The 19,114-nt window shown below is 37.2% G+C and overlaps 1 protein-coding gene across 3 annotated transcripts in view; it reads right to left on the bottom strand.

Moving 5' to 3' along the window:
* Window positions 1-19,114, bottom strand: part of NEK4 (NIMA related kinase 4) — a 31,946-nt gene continuing 12,832 nt past the window's right edge. For 2 of the 3 annotated variants that reach the window (XM_044916882.1, XM_044916887.1), the window contains 8 exons: window positions 16,671-16,830; window positions 15,989-16,149; window positions 15,304-15,370; window positions 14,445-14,554; window positions 13,245-13,333; window positions 11,817-12,022; window positions 11,221-11,354; window positions 1-239 (listed from right to left, as the gene is read on the bottom strand). In XM_044916882.1, the coding sequence (XP_044772817.1) occupies window positions 147-239; window positions 11,221-11,354; window positions 11,817-12,022; window positions 13,245-13,333; window positions 14,445-14,554; window positions 15,304-15,370; window positions 15,989-16,149; window positions 16,671-16,830 (1,020 nt within the window). In that variant the 3' untranslated portion in view covers window positions 1-146. The remainder of the gene's footprint in view (window positions 240-11,220; window positions 11,355-11,816; window positions 12,023-13,244; window positions 13,334-14,444; window positions 14,555-15,303; window positions 15,371-15,988; window positions 16,150-16,670; window positions 16,831-19,114) is intronic. The other variant, XM_021694973.2, reaches the window with a different exon arrangement.

Raw genomic sequence — 19,114 nt, 5'->3', positions numbered from 1 at the left:
TCGATCCCACTTTTCTCCCAGTTAAAAAAAAAAAAAAAAAGAAAGAAATAAGGACGGTGAATGGCCTCCAATCATTATTATGGGTTTGCTTCTGTTTAAGCCAAAAACCTTTAAAAATAGGTCTTTAGTTCTGGCAGATTAAATTCTCAAAAATTCACATTTTCTTCAAAAAATTTCAACTGGCGAGCTTTCACACTGTAAGTTGTATATTTTTCACCCATGTGCTCTTGCAAACGTACCTATTTGGGAAACATAAAAAGAAAATCAGTATATAGTAGAAGAAAACATTTTTGTAATCTTAGAAGAAGAACTTTTCTGGGGCACCTGGGTGGCTCAGTCCTTACGCGTCTGCCTTTGGCTCAGGTCATGATCCCAGGGTCCTGGGATGGAGCCCCACATCAGGCTCCCTGCTCAGCGGGAAGCCTGCTTCTCCCTCTCCCACTCCCCCTTCTTGTGTTCCCTCTCTGTCTCTCTCTCTCAAATAAATAAATAAAATCTTAAAAAAAAAAAGTAAATATACAATACAATATGTATGAAAGATGACAGAGAAAGGACCAGGACTATATCTCCTCACATGGACAAAAACTGTACTGGCTGAATGCCTGATGTAACTATTTCGGAACTTCTGCAGTCTATTAAAGGCTTGCAACTTCCAGGGGAAGGCTTGGAGGGTAAACTGTGGTTAATTTCAATCAATTTCAGTTCCTAGCACCGCCCCGCCCCCAGCTGTGAAGATGTTCTGCAGCAGCCTGCACACAGCTTGTGGAGCCAGGGAAGGCAGTAAGAACCTTGTCCTCCAAATACTGGGGATCTGTGTACTGAGAGATGACTGCTGCTTCTGATCAGAGGTGTACACACAGAAGCAGGCAACCACTGTTGCAGCCCTCACTGACCCTGTTACAAACCCCTCCCCCTCCAGCTGAAGCAACTTACAGGGGATTTAAAGAGACCAATATATATGCATAGTGGGAGTCCCAAAGGGGAAGAAAGAGGAAGAGAGATTATTTGAGGAAATAGCCAAAATGTACCAAGTTTGAAGAAAGACCTAAACATCCAAGAAGCTCAATGAACTCTTAAGTAGGCTGAAACAAACAGTTCCTACCCATCACATTATAATCAAACTGTTGAAAGCTGAAGAGAAAGGGAGAATCTTGAAAGCAGCAAGAAAGAGGCAACTCCTCACATACAAGGGATCTCCAACATGATTATCAGCAGATTTCTGATGAGAAATTTTGGAGGCCAGAAGGCAACTGGGCAGTATTTTCAAAATGAAAGAAAAGAAAGAAAGAAAAGGAAAGAAAAGGAAGGAAGGAAAGAAAGAAAAGAAAGAAAAGAAAGAAAGAGAAAGAGAAAGAAAAGAGAAACCTGTCAACCAAGAATCCTTTATCTGGCAAAAATATCCTTCAAAAGTGAGGAAGAAAAAGAAATACTGCCATTTGCAACAACATCGATGTATCTTGAAGGCCTTATTCTAAGTGAAATAAGTCAAACAGAAAGGCAAATAAATACTGCATGATCTCACTTATGCAGAATTTTAAAAAACTGAATAGAGAACAGATTGGTGGTTGCCAGAGGTAGGGGTGGGGGTGGTTAGGGAAATGGGTGAAGGTTGTCAAAAGGTACAAACTTTATGAGGTAAATGAATTCTGGGGATGTAACCGTACAGCATGGTGACTACAGTTAATGATACTGTATTATACATTTGAAAGTTGCTAAGAGTAGATCTTATAAGTTCTCATCACAAGAACAAAATTGTTATAATTATGAGAGATAATGGATGTTAACCAAACTTACTGTGGTAATCATTTTGCAATATATACAAAAATCATTATGTTGTACACCCTAAACACAATGTTATATATCAATTATGTCTCAATAAAACTGAGGGCAAAAAGTAAGGGAGAACTTAAGATATTACCAGATAAACAAAAGACGAAGAATTTTTACCATCAGACCCAGCCTGCAAAAATACTACAGGGAGTCCTGTTAAGTTGAAATGAAAGCAGGTGCCTGGGTGGCTCAGTCAGTTAAGTGTCTGCCTTCAGCTCAGATCATGATCCCCGGGTCCTGCTGAGCAGGGAGCCTGCTTCTCCTCCCTCTGTCTGCTGCTCCCACTGCTTGTACTCTCCCTCTCTCTGTCAAATAAATAAAATCTTTTAAAACAAACAAACAAAAAAAGTTGAAATGAAAGGACACCAGACAGTAACTCAAAGCTGTATGAAGAAACAAAGATCTCAGTAAAGGTGATATGTGGGCAATTATCAAAGCTAGTATTATGTAACAACAGTTTATAATTCCACTTTTTGTTTTCTACATGAATTAAGAGATACATTCAAAAAATTATTAGTCTAAAAGTTAGTACTATTGTAACTTTGTTTAGTTTTCTACAAAATTTAAGAGACTAATGCATTAAAAAGGCCAATTACTAGTTTATGTTTTTGGACTCACAATATATAAAGATGTAATTTTGTGACATCAGTAACTGAAAAGGGTGGGTACAGAGCTTTAAAGCAGCAGAGTTTATGTTATTGAATGTAAGCTGATATAAATTCAGATTAGAGACAGATGGTGGTGATGTTGGTACTACAACAGGAACATACTTAATGTCATTGAACCAAACACTTAAAAATTGTTAAAATGGTAAATTTGAAATTATGTGTATTTTACTACAATAAGCAATATGTGTATAACACAAATTAAACAACTTAATGTGTTTTAAAATTATTATTAATTTTTTAAAACAATTTTTAAAAACACTGTATCATGTATTGTTGAGTCTTTAACATATAGAAATGTAATCTATTTGCCAATAGCACCACAAAGGTGGGTAGCAGCAAAGCTGTATTAGGCTAAGGAAATGACTCCAGATGGTAACTTGAATCTACAGGAATAAATGAAGAGAACCAGAAATTAATAAATAACAAGGTTACTACAGAAAAAGCTACAAACATATACTTTCTCTCCTCTCTTTCAACTTCAAGAGACATAAAGCCATATAAAGAAATAATTATAACAAGATAATGTTGGTTTTGTAACATTTATATGACATGTATGATATGTAAAATGATAACACCATAAAGGGAAAAAGAGAATAGGAATAACATTTCTACATCTCACTGGAATTAAGTGAGTATAAAGCTGAAGTTGATTCTGATAATTTAAGATGTATATGATAGCTTTAGTGCAACCACTAAGGAAAGAAATGGAAAATATATAGGAAAAAAATTATTAAGGAAATTAAAATGCTACATTAGAAAATATTCACTTAATGCAAAAGAAAGCAGTAAAGGAGAAATACAAGAACAAAAAAAACACGAGACATATACAAAACAACAAGTAAAATGCAGACATAAATCCAACTGTATCAGTACTAACATTTAACGTGAATGGATTAAACAATCCAATCAAAAGGCAGAATGTTAGGATGGTAAGAATACAAGACCCAGCTGTATACAGTATCTACAGGAAACACATAATAGATCAAAGGTACAAACAGACTGAAAGTAAAAGGACAGAAAAAGATATACCATGCAAACAGGAACCATAAGAAAGCTGAAGTGGCTATACTAGTATCAGCTAAAATAGACTTTGAAACAAAAACATGTTACTAGAGATAAAGAGGAACATTTTATGATAAAAGAGTCAATCCATCAGAAAGATATAACAGTTATATACATCTAAGCACCTAATCAAAGCACCAAAATACATGAAGCAAAATTGATGGAAGTGGAGGAAGAAATTCAACAATAGTTGGAGACATCAATGACATCGATGGAGACATAACACTCCACTTTCAGTAATGGGCAAAACAACCAGGCAGAAGATCAACAAGGAAAATAAAATTTAAAAAAAGAAGAAGAAGCAGAAGAAGATCAACAAGAAAATAAGCTATTTGGTCAACACTATAAACAAACTACAACTAACAGACATCTAAAAAATACTCCCCACAACGAGAGCTGAATATAAATGTTCTTCTCCAGCGCACACAGAAAATTTCCAGGTTAGACCATATTCTAGACCATAAAACAAAGCTCAATAAATTTAAAAAGATAAAAATAATAAGTATGTTCTACAGCCACAATAAAATGCAATTAGAAATAAGTAACAGAAAGAAATTGGGGATAAAAATATATGGAAATTAAACAACACACTCCTAAATAACCAACCTTACAGAAATAAAAAATATTTAAAAGGATTGCGATAATTACATGCTAATTAGTTAACTTGGATGAAATGGACAAATTCCTAGTAAGACACAAAATTAGAAACAGAAGAACAATCTGAATATAACAAGACACTAAGTTCATCATCAAGAAACTATCCACAAAGAGAAGCCCAGGCCCAGATGCCTTCATTGGTGAATTCTATCAAACATTAAAAGAATACCAATTACTCATTAACTCTTCCAAAAAAATAGAAGATTAGGGAACACTGCCCAACACATTCTATGAAGCAATTATTACCCTAATAACACAACCAAAGACATCACAGAAAATTAAAGACCAATATCTTGTAAGAATATGGACAAAAGAATCTTCAACAAAATACAAGAAACATGACTCCAAAATCATATAAGTAGTAGTATATAACATGACCAAGTGAGGTATATCACAGGAATGCATGGATGGTTTAACATCCCAAAATCAATTAATATAACACACTGTCAATAGCATTAAATACAAAAGCCATATAATCATCAAAAGAGAAAGCATCTGACAAACCCAACACCTTCTTTGATAAACGAAGCAAAAAAACACTCAACAAACCAGGAAAAGAAGGGACCTTCTTCAACCTCATACAGGGTATCTATAAAAACCCACAGTCAACTAATGGTGAAAGACTGGATGCTTTCCCTGTTAGATCAGAAACAAGTCAAGGTTGTCCACTTGCACCACTTCCACTCAACACTGTACTGGAGGTTCTAGCCAGGCCAACAGGCAAGAAAAGAAGACTAGAAAGTAAAACTAACTCTATTCACAGATGACATATTATATATAGAAAATTCCAAGGAGTCCACCACCACCAAAAAAAAAAAAAAAAAAAAATTAAACCCAGTAAATAAGCTTAGCAAGGTTGTAGGACCCAAGGTCAAGATTTTCAAAATCAAATTTATTACTATGCATTTGCAATAAACAATCCCAAATGAATATATAAAATTCCAATAGCATCAAAAAGAAGAAAATACACAGGAATAAATTTGACAAGAGAGGTACCAAACTTACACTCTGAAAACTGTAAAACATTGTTTAAGGAAACCTGAGATCTAAATAAATGGAAAATCACATGTTCATGAATCAAAGGTCATTTATTAAGATGGTAATACTCCACAAATTAATCTGCAGATTCAATTCAGTCCCTATAAGAATCCCAGCTAGCTTCTTTGAAGAAATTGACAAGCAAATTCTATAGAATTGTAAGGGACCCAGAATAGCCAAAACAATTTTGAAAAATAACCAAGTTGGAGGACTCATCTATCTTGATTTCAAAATTTACTACAAAGCAACAGTTAACAAGACAGTATAGTACCAGCATAAGGACAAACACAGATTAAAGGAATAGTATTGAGAGTCTAAAGATAAATCCATGTGTATATGGTCTTTTTTTTTTTAAGATTTTATTTATTTGACAGAGAGAGACACAGCGAGAGAGGGAACACAAGCAGGGGGAGTGGGAGAGGGAGAAGCAGGCTTCCCGCGGAGCTGGGAGCCCGATGCGGGGCTCGATCCCAGGACCCTGGGGTCATGACCTGAGCCGAAGGCAGGCGCTTAACGACTGAGCCACCCAGGCGCCCCTGGTCTTTTTTTTTTTGACAAGGTGAGAGAATAGTCTTTCCAACAAATGATAGACAACAGGATAGCCACATATATAAGAATGAAGATGGACCTTTACTCCCAAGCCATATACAAAAATTAACTCAAAATACATCAAAGACCTAAATGTACAGACTACAACTATAATCCTTTTAGAGAAAAACCTAAAGGTAAACCTATATGATCTTGGACTTGGCAATGGGTTCTTTGATGACACCAAAAACACAAGTAGCAAAAGAAAAATAAATTGGACTTCCTCAAAACTGAAAATTTTTGTGCTTCAAAGAAGAGGAGGTGGGGCAGCAGCTGCACTTGCCACCCAAGGTGAATGATGGGCTGAAGGTGGAGCTGGAGAAATTCAGGGGGCAGGGCCCTGCCCAAACCCATTGCACCCCAAAGGTGGGGGCCTACAAAGGAGAGGCTGGCCCCAAGCACCCCAGCGCCCACAGGGAGGACCTGGAGCTGCCCCCAGACCAATAGGATTTGCCCCGACCACCGCCTCCCATTGAAATAAAGGTAAGGATTTCACACCATTAAAAAAAAAGGGGGTAGGGGAGTAAAAAGACATTCTACCACTCCCACAAAATGGGAAAAATATTTATAAATCATATATTTGATAATAAGACTTCTATCTAGAATATATAGAGAATTCCACAACTCATTAATTAAAATATAAATAATTCAATTTAAAAATCAGCAAAGAACTTGAGTAGACATATCTCCAAAGAAAATATACGAATGGAAAGTAGTACATCATTAGTCATCTGGGAAATGCAATGAATACCACTTCATACCTGCTAAGAAGTCTATAAACAAAAAGTCAGATAATAACAAGTGTTGACTAGAATGTGGAAAAATCAGAACCCTCTTATGCTGCTGGTAGAAATGTAAAATGGTGCAGTTGCTTTGGAAAGCCATCTGGAAGTTCCTCAAACATTTAAATGTAGATTACCATACGACCCAACAATTCCACTCCTAGTTATACACCCAAGGGAACTGAATCCACACAGGAGCTTGCACACCAATGTTTATACCAAACTTCGTCACGATAGGCAAAAGGTGGAAACAACCCAAATGTCCATCAACTGATGAAAAGATTAAACAAAATATTGTGTGGCATATCCACACAACAGAATACTGTTCAGCCATAAAAAGGAATGAAGTACTGATACATGCTCCTAGACAGATGAACCTTGAAGACATCATGCTAAGTGATAGAAGCCAGTCACAAAAGACTACATATTTTATATGATTCTATTAAATGAAATGTCCAGAATAGGTAAATTTATATAGAAAAGGCAGATTACTGGTTCCTTAGAGCTGAAAGGAGAAGATAGAGGGCCAACAGCTAGAAGTACAAGATTGCTTTTTAAGGAGACAATAATATTTAAAATTGACTGTGGTGACAGCAAATATATATTTGTGAATATATTAAAAACCACTGAACTGTACACTTAAAATGGGTGAATCACATGGTATGTGAATTATATCTTAATAAACCTATTAAAAAAGGTAATCCTTAATTTAATTCAACCTGATTGAGTTGAATCTACTGAATCCTAGAACAGAAAGATTTTTTTCTTTTGCTATAAAGGGTATCAGCGTGACAATTAGTGAAATTTAAGTAAGGTCTGTAAATTAGATAATGGTATTGCATTAATGTTAATTTTCTGAATTTGGTCACTGAGCTGTGGTTATATAAGGACATATTCTTTTTATTTATTTATTTTTTTCCAGAGAGAGAGAGAGAGAGAGAGAATCCCAAGCAGGCTCTGCACTCAGTGTGGAGCCTGATGCAGGGCTTGATTCCAAAACCCCAAGATCATGACCTGAGCCAAAATCAAGACACCCAACCAAATGACCCACCCAGGCACCCCTATAAGGACATATTCTTGTTTTTAGGAAATACTGAAGAATTTAGAGGTGGATAGACATTCTCACAAATGGATAGAAAAATAATTATACATATGGAGAATGAGAATAATGAAGCAAAAGTGGCAGAATAGTAATATTAGGCAATATAGATGAGGAGTATTCAGGAATTCTTTATATTCTTTTTGCAACTTTCAGTTAGTCTAAAATTATTTTAAAATAAAAAATTAAAACAACACTTAGATATCATTTATTATTAAATTGCTGGAGAAGTGACATTCAGTAGTGGCCATCCAGGATAACAGACTTTCCATCCTGGAACATGGCACAGTTTGTCCATAACCTTGCAGAGAAGGCCCCAGCGCTGCTGTGACTTACTCAAAGCTTTGGCCACATTTTGGCTAGGTTGAGCTGGTTCTTCCAACCAGTCTCTGCTGAGATTCCTACAGCTATTCAGAGCTCGAAAAAAATTATCAAGAGTGTTCAAAAACTATCAGCTTCCAACAATTCACAGATAAGGAAGCTCTGCTGAATGGTTTGGTGGCCACTGAGGTGTGGATGTGGTTTTATGTTGGTGAGATCACAGGCAAGTGTGACATCACTGGCTATGACATTTAAAAACCAATCTTTAACATCTGTTTATATTTTGGTTTGAGTGTTCTTGGACCATGTGTGTTCAGACTGGAATTTGAATAAAATAAGGTAACGTATCAAAGACAAAAATAAACTGGTGGAGAAGCAACTGTATTTCTAGGAATTTAAGGCTTTACTGTTGTTGCTATTATTACCACCAAAAAACTAGAAATATAAATATTTTAAAAGTATAATTAGTCAAAAAATGTTTGTTCAGGCACTACTCTGAAAGTTTCCATAATGCAGGTGTGATGAAATGCAACCGACTCACTGGAGAATAATCTGCATGACCCAATCAGGAACTAGCCCAGGGGGAACGGGAGAAGAGTAGTGGCCTCAGAAGCACAGGAACGATCAAGAGTGATTGTTACTACAAGGACCTGGCTGTGCTTCTAAGCTCAGTTGTACCATTATGTGAAAAATACATACTACAAACTGTGTACAGGCTAATCCTGTAGAAGGCTCAAAAAAAAGGCTATGATACATATATGGATGTGATGGATGTGTACATACACAGCAAACCACAGACGTATGTATAAGAGAATAAAAGGCAGTATAGAACAGTGGGTGAGAACATGGGCTCTGGAATCAGACTGTCTGCAATGAAGGCCAATTGTTCAGCCAACTGTTAGCAGTGTGACTTCAGGCAACTCATTTAACCTCTCTGTGCTACAGAGTCTTCCTCCGTAAAATAGATCACTCGTAACAACTTCAGTGGATTGTTGGAGATTTAAATGACTTAATATATGTAAAGTGCTTAGAAAACCGTGTTAGTAGTAGTAAATGTTACTACTATTTATAGAATGATAGACAACAAAATCTGGAATCACTGAGGGCTAAGATTACACTGATTTTTATTTTTAAATCTGTGTGTTCTAAATGTTCTACAACAACCATATATTTATTACCTTTTTATCAGACAAGAAAAAGCAGCAATTTTTAAAAATTGGTATATAGTTGTTTGTGTTCCATAAATATAAGTATGCCTTACTGTTCGCTTTCAAATAGGTGAGCATATATAATGAATCTCTCAAAAAGAAATAAGATTTAAGTATAATAACAGTAACCTTAAGCAGAAAAGTCAGGTGAGTCAGACTAAAATTTATTTAGAGAATGATTCTATAGCATCCTAATCAAAATCTGAGCTGACATTTTTACAAAAATTACTAAGTTGATCCTGAAGCTCACATGGAAATGCAAATAATGGCCAAAAGAGTTTGGAAAAAAAAGAGTAAAGTTAGACGACTAACACTTCCTGATTTCAAAACTTACTACAATGCTACAGTAATGAAGACAGTGTAGCACAGACATAGAGACATAAACCAATGGAACATAATTGAGAGTCTAGAAATAAACCCTTACATTATGGTCAACTGATTTTCAAAAAGGGTGTCAAGACAATTCAGTAGGAAAAGAACAGTCTGCTGGGACAACTGGATATCCACATGCAGAAGAATAAAGATGAAGCCCTTCCTTGTACAATGAACTCAAATGGATTATAGACCTATTTGTAAGAACTTGTATGATAAAACTATTAGAAGAAATGATAGGAATAAATCTTCAAGACCTTAGGTTAGGCAAAGCCTTCTTAGATATGACACCAAAACTACAAATAACAAAAAATAAAATAAATAAATTAGACTTTAACAAAATTAAAATCTTCTGTGCTACAAACAATGCCATGAAGGAAGTGAAAACACCACTACAGAATAAGGAAAACTTTTTTTTATCACATATCTGATAAAGGACTTGTATCTAGAATATACAAACAACTCTTATAACTCAACAATAAAAAGATAAATAATAATTCTAAGATATGTAAAAGGTCAGAATAGATGCGTCTCTAAAAAACATCTACAAATGACCAAAAGGCGCATGAAAGATGCAAACATCAGGGCGCCTGGGTGGCTCAGTCAGTTAAGCGACTGCCTTCGGCTCAGGTCATGATCCCAGGGTCCTGGGATCGAGTCCCGCATCGGGCTCCCTGCTTTGCAGGGAGCCTGCTTCTCCCTCTCCCACTCCCCCTGCTTGTGTTCCCTCTCTCGCTGTGTCTCTCTCTGTTAAATAAATAAATAAAATCTTAAAAAAAAAAAAAAGATGCAAACATCATTACCCATTAGGGAAAAGCAAATCAAAACGATGAGGTAACACTTCCCACCTACTAGGATGGCTATAATCAAAATGATGACAATAACAAGTGTTGACAAGAATGTGGAGAAATTAGAACCGTCATAAATTACTGATGGGAATAGAAAATGGTACAGCTACTTTGGAAAACAGTCTGGCAGTTCTTCAAAATGTTAAACATAGACTTTCTATATGATTTAGCAATTTCCACTCCTAGGTACATACCCAAGAAAAATGAAAACATGTCCACACAAAAACAAATGTGCATAGCAGCACTATTCATAATAGTTAAAAAGTGGAAACCACCTAAGTGTCCATCAGCTGATGAACAGATAAACAAAATGTGGAATAGCCATAATGGAATATTATCTGACCATATAAAACAATGAAGAATGTGATATATGCTACAACATGGATGAATCTTGAAAACATTATGCTAACTGAAAGAAGCCAATCACAAAAGACCACATGTTTTGTATGAGTCCATTTAAATGAAATGTCCAGAATAGGCAAATCTATAGGCATAGAAATATCAGTGGTTGCTTAAGGGTGGAGGGCTTGGGGGACAATGGAGAGTGATGAGTAGAGTCTCTTCTGGGGGTATTAAATGTTCTAACTTTGGTTGTGGTAATGGCTATATAACTCTGTGAACATACTAAAAACCACTGAATGGTATACTTTAAATGGGTGAAATGTACAGTATGTTAATTATATTTCAAAAGTCTGTTAAAAAGAATTCTATAGCATAAGCAGCTGACACAGCTAATGGGACACTCACCTCTCTCTCCAATTCATTGTCTTCTTCCAAAAGATCATACACCTGTTCTAAAAGCTGAATCCCCAGGCCCTGGATTACATCAGCTCTCAAAACTTCAACTATTCTTCTGATCTTTTCAGAACCTGGCATGACAGCTAAAAAGCAATTAACAAAGACAGGGAAAAATAAATACTTTCACCACAGCAACATGAAGAACATTTTTTTTTTTTTTAAATCTTGTCATATTAAGATTCTTTTCACTTTGACAAGAGTTGGGTTTAATAATTTCGTATATTTTTAAAGTGATGACAAATGTATATATGAACTTATACTTCATATCTCATTACCACCTCCTAAACCTAAAATCCACACTGTCTAATTTCAAGAAAAGTCACATGAAAAATCCAAACATGCACTTATATTTATTTAAAGAAAACAACTTTCAGGCAACTTTTCAGGAACACAACTTGCTGCATAAAACAAGATATGCCTTTTATGGAGCTATCCAAACAAAATAATAAAAAAGCAAAAAATTTTGGCAGCATTATCTTCTTGGTGTGACACATTTCTCCAATAAGCATGCTCTCCAGTTTGCTGTAAAAAAATAAACTGATCACCAGAAGGTAGCTCTTTAAAATGGAGGTCCTCAGCTTCTTCTGCAACTTTCCCATGAAGTATCAGCGTATCCCGGTACTTCCGATGAAGTTTAAATTCTGACACTGGCTCTGGAACCAGGAGATCTTCATAGCTCTCTTTAGACTCCAATTTTAGGGTCTGAGTCATCAACTGCACCAAGTCACTCATTTCATTTGTATGACATTTCCTGGAAAAAAAAAAAATTCCCCTGTGATTTCACTGGCTTTATGAGAATTTTTCATTAAAAAATTAGATACAAAACAACATTTAGGAAGTTCTGCTTCTAAATAGCTAAGTAAGCTCTTATAGACAGACCCTTCCATAAATAAGTATAAACTCAACAAAATACAAAAATACAGTATGTGAAGACAATGGAGAATGTACAAAACCTGGAGGCAGGTTCTGGAGGAGCGTCAACAACTTTTAGCCTAAGGGAAGGCCACAGGCCGCTAAAGTACAACAGAAAACCCACAGTCTCTCTGGCCTGCAAAACCAAAGGGCAGAGTTCAAGACAACCACAGCCACTAGAAAGTGAGAGTGAAATCTTAGAAAAGAGAGACCAGAAAGAAGCCTCAGGTTCTATGTATAAATTCTGCCCAACTATTTTTAAGTAAATTACATCCATGTACAAAGTTCAAGAATATTTAAAGCAATACAAAAAATACCAGCCCCCAATGAGATAAAACTGACAATGTCTGGCATCCAGTCAAAAATACCAGACATGCAAAGAAGCAGGAAAACAACACACATTTATAAAGACAAAAAATCAGTTAATAGAAACAGACCCAAAAGTGACACTAGTGATAAAATTTGTAGATAAGGACATTAAAGTGCTTATTTAAATATATTCCACATGTCCAAGGTAGAGGAATGCATTAATATATTAAAGAGAGGCACGGAAGTTATAAAAAGACCCAAATAGAACTCCTGGAAATTAAAAAATACACTGTGTTGAAAACATGAGATAGGATGAGCAGACTAGATGCTGTAGAAGAAAACATTAGTGGACCCAAAAACACGGCAGTAGAATCTATGAAAAATGAAACAGAAAAAAAGTATAAAAAACACAAACACCATCAGTGAGCTATCAGACAACTTTAAACAATCTAATATAGACATAGTTAAAATCCTCAAGAACGCAAGAGGGAGTCCAAAAAAATTATGAAAAACTAACGGTCAAAATTTTTGCAAATCTGATGAAAACTATAAACCATAGATCTAAGAAAACATTCTGTAAGAATTCCAAATGAAATCAGATGTGTTCATTAGAAGAGATAGTTTTAGCTCTAACATGTACCAAAACCCATTTATAATGTTATTGATGGCAGCACTACAGGTCTGAATAAACATGTACGACTAGTCAAAATAGAAACTGTTTATGAAAGGAGACAGAAAAGTAAGAGCCTTACCGTTCCTTGGAATCCCCATCTGATTTATCAGTTGAACTTGTAGAAGAACTTAATTCATCCTCAGACAGACAGTGGATGAGTTTCCTTTCCTTTAGTGTTTGGAAAAACAAAATTCCACATGACAACACAACCAGAACATAACACACGCAACACTCTTAGATGCAGTGTCTAGATACAGTGTGTACTTGGGTCCAATTTAACAGGAGAAACTAATGATCTAAAAGTTGAAGTTACTTTACCCAAATGATATCCCAGTTCACCCATAAAGTTCACAAGTGAACCCTGAAGAACATTAAGGTGGAGTTTTACAAGGCCCTGGAAAGTCTCAGCTATGAAGAAATTTCCTTTCCAGAAGAAAGCACACAAATACTTCTGGTACTCCAACTCCTAAGCAGAGGGCTGGTAACCTAAGGAATTTTAAGCTAGATAAAATGCCACCTAAATAAAAGCAACCTCAGTTTGCTTATATCTGAGACTCTTTGTTAAAATACCTTAAAGGATTACTTGATTTAATTATATGCAAACCTTACAACTTTGGAAAATGGAGAGGAATATCTTGATTAGTGAAACAACTTATTCATAGAATACTGTTAAAGCAACAAATCTTCCTTACTTTCAAGAACAGGAAGTTTCTATTTTTTAAAATAATTATATGCTCCTAGAAATAATGTCAGAAATTGCAATACAGAAAAATGGATAATTATTCCCCAGGTATCATTACACAGAAAATGAACATGGGTTGGAAACCTTGCAACTACCCATTTAGCCACTAGATGCTGCCCCTGCATCCTCCCTAGGCGAGAAGCTAAGGAACTCTGACACAAACAGGAAACTGAGCAAAGATATGCAAATGAGACTAAAACTTGGCCAGGTAGGCAGGTATATTGGTTACACAGCAGAATAAGCAAAATGTTGCCTAGTGGAAGCCTTTTGGAAGTCCTGTTTTAAAGACTACCTAAAAAAGATAGTAACTAAGCTACCAACTGCTTATAAGAGCACCTAAAAAACTCATTCCTTTAATGGAGGAAAAATAATCCTTTTAGTTATTATTCACCAGTTCTTTTCCTTATCAAGGTGAAAAAATATAACTTAAGGCAGTGCTGTCCCAGAAATCAATGGAGCTGGCATTTATGAGGTTTACTGTATTAGGCTTGCCTGATATAGACCTGTCCCCCTTTTCCATAGGACTGTGTAATGTACCTGAGCAACAGTGCAGTTGGAAGACAACCATTGGGCAGGGGCGGGCTGGCCTTCTTCTTGTGGTTTCCCTGGCCCTGATGCACTCCGAGAAGCTCTCCTCACTGAAGGGCCTGAAAAAGTGAGCACCCCCAGCAGTTGTCTGTGGTGGGCTGGCCTCAGCAGAAGAGGGCTTTACAGCAAGTGCCAGCCTAGAAGTAACTCAGCATATTCATCATCACTCTGGTGTCTGACACCTCAGTTCAAACCTCGGTTCTAGGTCCACCAGCTCTGTGACCCTGGTCAAGTTATGTAACCTCTCCAAGCTTCAGTGTCCTCAGCGGCAAAATGCAGATAATGCTGCCTTCCTTTGACAGTTACCGTCAACAGGAGATGAGATAATGCTCTTAAAATGCTTCCCATAATGCTTGAGACATCATTCAATAAATAGAAACTGCTAGTACTGTCTTTAGATTATAGTAATAAGAATGATCATGGCCCTCAGCCCAGGGCAGCACCATTCTCCCAGCTTCGTCTCTCTGTTTCTGGGAAGATAGCGCTTCCTGACGAGCAGAATCTGAACATGGAAACAAATTAAACGTTCACTCCATTTCCTGTCTGAAATCTCCCAGGAGTTAATGCCACTCAAAGCCCTCTTGCTCTCTTTTTAATATCCTCTTCCTCTGATAATACAAGTTCCAGACCCCAACAGCCTATGCTGATTTTTTTTTAAGGCCTAAGAAATTTCAAAAATTCTTCCAAATCTGTTTCCCAAATGGATCACTGATGCTGAAAATTCTTCACACCTCACAATCAGAACCAAGGCTATATCCATAAGCCAAACCAACAACCTCCAATAGATGAAGGAAAGAGAAAACTTTACCTGAGGGGAACACTTCTTCCTGTGACTGCTTTAGTCGCCTCCTCTCTCTTGCTGATAATGGTCGATCCTTTTAAAGACAGTTAATTACTTTCACCCCTACTCACTATTTTTCTAACAACTGCAAAGTTTGACGTATCATCCAGCACTATAGGAAAGGCCCTGCACAGGTCTTTAAAGGAGTATCTGTTCGAAACCAGTCCACATCACGGTTACAACTATTAGCTAGGAATGATCACAACCCTCATTTCTGGGAAGTACTCATTTTTGGAAGGGCAAATGAAAAATTCTGCATTTCTTACATTCAGAATCTACTTAGTTTCCTTAATTAAGTGGAAGTGACCATCCCTGGAACTATATTCCATCCATTTCAATAAAAGCTTCTGCTGAGAATAACAATTTTTGTCCCCTCTGCTGTTTGGCAAAAGGCAGGGCTAAGATGTTTTGTTTTTAAGGTTTTATTTATTTAGGGTGCTTGGGTGGCTCAGTTCTTAAGTGTCTGCCTTCAGCTCAGGTCATGATCCCAGGGTCCTGGGGTCGAGCCCTGCATCGGGCTCAACCGAATGAGCCACCCAGCCCGCCCCAGGTAAGATGTTTTAATACAAAACCTCACAACATATGCAGGATTTTTACAACCAAAAAGTTTTATAAGAAGGTTGAAAAAAATCCAATATACACTCCCACAAACCTTTGATGATGACACCTCCCTGCTCCTCGAACAGCTCACAGACCCAATGGCCACTCTATTTTGGTTTTCAGCATCTTTTTGTGTTAATGTGACATCCATTTTTCCAACAGTGGGAAGAGAAGGCAAAAGTCGAGGAGCAGCCTCCTGGAACTTAAATAATTAAAAAGAGGGAGGTGGGAAATTATCAATTTCCTATACAGCTACCTCCAAAGTTCCCCCACCAGTAAGTCTCCTTTGTATTTGTTAATGATTTGCTCTCAAAAACTTCAAAACATTGCACTTTATTGGAAAGAAACTCTGCCAAAAGTGAATGACCATCTAAGAAGCTTACAGAGAGGGTGCTTATGAAAGTCACTTCAAGAAATGAGGTGTCGACATGATTTTATGCAGAACGGAGAAACTATTCATCGGTATTACACAGGAAGGGTTAAGAGATTTATTCTTTGTTAGCTTGTTCCCTTAACTCTCAAGATGACCTGTTCATTTTTGCTGGGGAAGATAAAATCTTTACTCTATTTCTAACTCACTGAGATTTGAAAACTAATAGTTAGCATCTCTCCACTGCCACCCCTCTCCATATGTTCCCTGTATTTCTTATGTGCCTTTTTGGAAACTGCTAATCATTCTAAATGAAGTCTATTTCCCAGGCAGCAGAATAATGACTTACTCCACAGAGCTCTCTGCTGACCTACCTGTCTCTCTTCCCCACTGTGCTCAGGCAGTTCTCTTTTCTTCTGTCGTCGCTGTCGAGAGAGGGAAGGCTCAGAGCCAGAACTCTGTGGCTGTAAACCTGAGTGGGTTCTATCTGGTTTTTCTATAACACATTCACCAGCAACTTGATCCTTAAAAATAATAAAATGAAACAAACAAAAAAGAAAACAGAATAATGAAATAGTCTTTTGAACTTCCAAATGGCCAAACTATTGTAAAATTATAACTGGAATTGAGAAGGAGGAGTGTCTTTCTCAAGATGCATGCTCATTTGCAGTGCTGAGCGGCAAAGACAAAGTGCTGACATCAGTTACCCACATATTCTGGCTTTTTTTCCTCTTTTCCCAAAGAAAAATAAGTACTTACTTTTTAAAAAATATTTATTTATTTATTTTAGAGAGAGAGAGAGAGAATGAGAGAGAGAGCATGAATGGGAGGGGCAGAGAATCCCAAGCAGGCTCCACGCTCAGTACAGAGCCTGAGGCGGGGCTCCATCTCACAACCGAGATCTCAACCTGAGCCGAAACTAAGAGTTGGACACTTAACCAACTGCCCCACACAGGTGCCCCCAAATAAATAATTATATATATATGTTTTAAGACATTTAATAAAGATATTTAATAAAGATTAAATAAAGATCTTTATTCATTTGAGACAGATACACAGAGACAGCATGAGCAGGGGGAGAGGCAGAGGGAGAGGGAGAAGCAGGCTCCCCACTGAGCCGGAAGCCCGACCCCAGGACCCAGAGATCATGACCTGAGCCAAAGACAGATGCCTAACCACTGAGCCACCCAGGAGGCACCCCCAAAATAAATAATTATTTTAATTACTCAGATTGTTATTAACCCGAAACTACTGATGTTTTCGATTTACATTTTTTTATTATGTTATGTTAATCATCATACATTACATCATTAGTTTTTGATGTAGTGTTCCATGATTCACTGTTTGTGCATAACACCTAGTGCTCCATGCAGTAAGTGCCCTCTTTAATACCCATCACCAGGCTAACCCATCCCCCCACCCCCCTCCCCTCTAGAACCCTCAGTTTTTCAGAGTCCATAGTCTCTCATGGTTTGCCTCCCCCTCCGATTCCCCCCCTTCATTCTTCCCCTCCTGCTACCTTCTTCTTTTTTTTTTTTTTTTAAGATTTTATTTATTTATTTGAGACAGAGAGAATGAGAGACAGGATGAGAGGGAGGAGGGTCAGAGGGAGAAGCAGACTCCCCGCTGAGCAGGGAGCCCGATGCGGGACTCGATCCCGGGACTCCAGGATCATGACCTGAGCCGAAGGCAGTCGCTTAACCAACTGAGCCACCCAGGCGCCCCTTCTTCTCTTTTTTTAACATATAATGTATTATTTGTTTCAGAGGTACAGGTCTGTGATTCAACCAGTCTTACACAATTCACAGCACTCACCATAACACATACCCTCCCAATTTACATTTTTTTTTTAAGATTTTATTTATTTATTTGAGAGAGACAGCGAGAGAGGGAACATAAGCAGGGGGAGTGGGAGAGGGAGAAGTAGGCTTCCCACCGAGCAGGGAGCCCGATGCCGGGCTTGATCCCACAACCCTGGGATCATGACCTGAGCCAAAGGCAGACGCTTAACGACTGAACCACCCAGGCACCCCCGATTTACATTTTTTTAAAAAACGTTCTTTTCTGGGGTACCTGGGTAGCTCAGCTGGCTAAGCGGCTGACTCTTGATTTTGGCTCAGGTTATGATCTCAAGGTTATGAGATCGAGTCCCATGCTCTACATGGAGTCAGCTTGAGATTCTCTCTCCCTCTTCCTCTGCTCCCAGCTTGCACGCTCTCTCTTTCAAATAAATACATACATAAAATCTTAAGGGGTGAAAAAAGGACCTGAACAGATATTTCTCCAAAGTAGGTATACAAATGACCAATAAGCACATGAATAGATGCTGAACATCATTAGTCATTAGGGAAATGCAAATCAAAACCACAGTAAGATACCATTTCACACTCACTAGGATAACTAGATAAAAAACCAGAAAATAGCAAGTATTGGTGAGGATATGGAGAAATTGCAGCTCTCATATATTGTTGGGAAGTAAAATGATGCAGTTGCTTTGGAAAACAGTCTTAGAGTTCCTCAAAAAGTTAAACATAGAGTTACCATATGACCCAGTAATTCCAATCATAGGTATATACCCAAGAGAACTGAAAACATATGTCCATACATAAACTTGTATAAGAATGTTCATAACACTAACAAAAAAAAAAGAATGTTCATAACAGCATTAGCCATAGTAACCAAAAAGTGAAAACAACCCAAATGCTCATGAACTAATGAATGGACAAATAAAATATGGTGTATACATACAGTGAATTTATTTGGCATTTTAAAAAGGAATGCAGGGATGCCTGGGTGGCTCCGTTGGTT

Source organism: Neomonachus schauinslandi, chromosome 1 (assembly GCF_002201575.2).
Source record: "Neomonachus schauinslandi chromosome 1, ASM220157v2, whole genome shotgun sequence".
Lineage (NCBI taxonomy): Eukaryota > Metazoa > Chordata > Mammalia > Carnivora > Phocidae > Neomonachus > Neomonachus schauinslandi.
The sequence above is the reverse complement of the archived record's forward strand: the minus strand, read 5'-3'. Positions and strand labels throughout refer to the sequence as shown.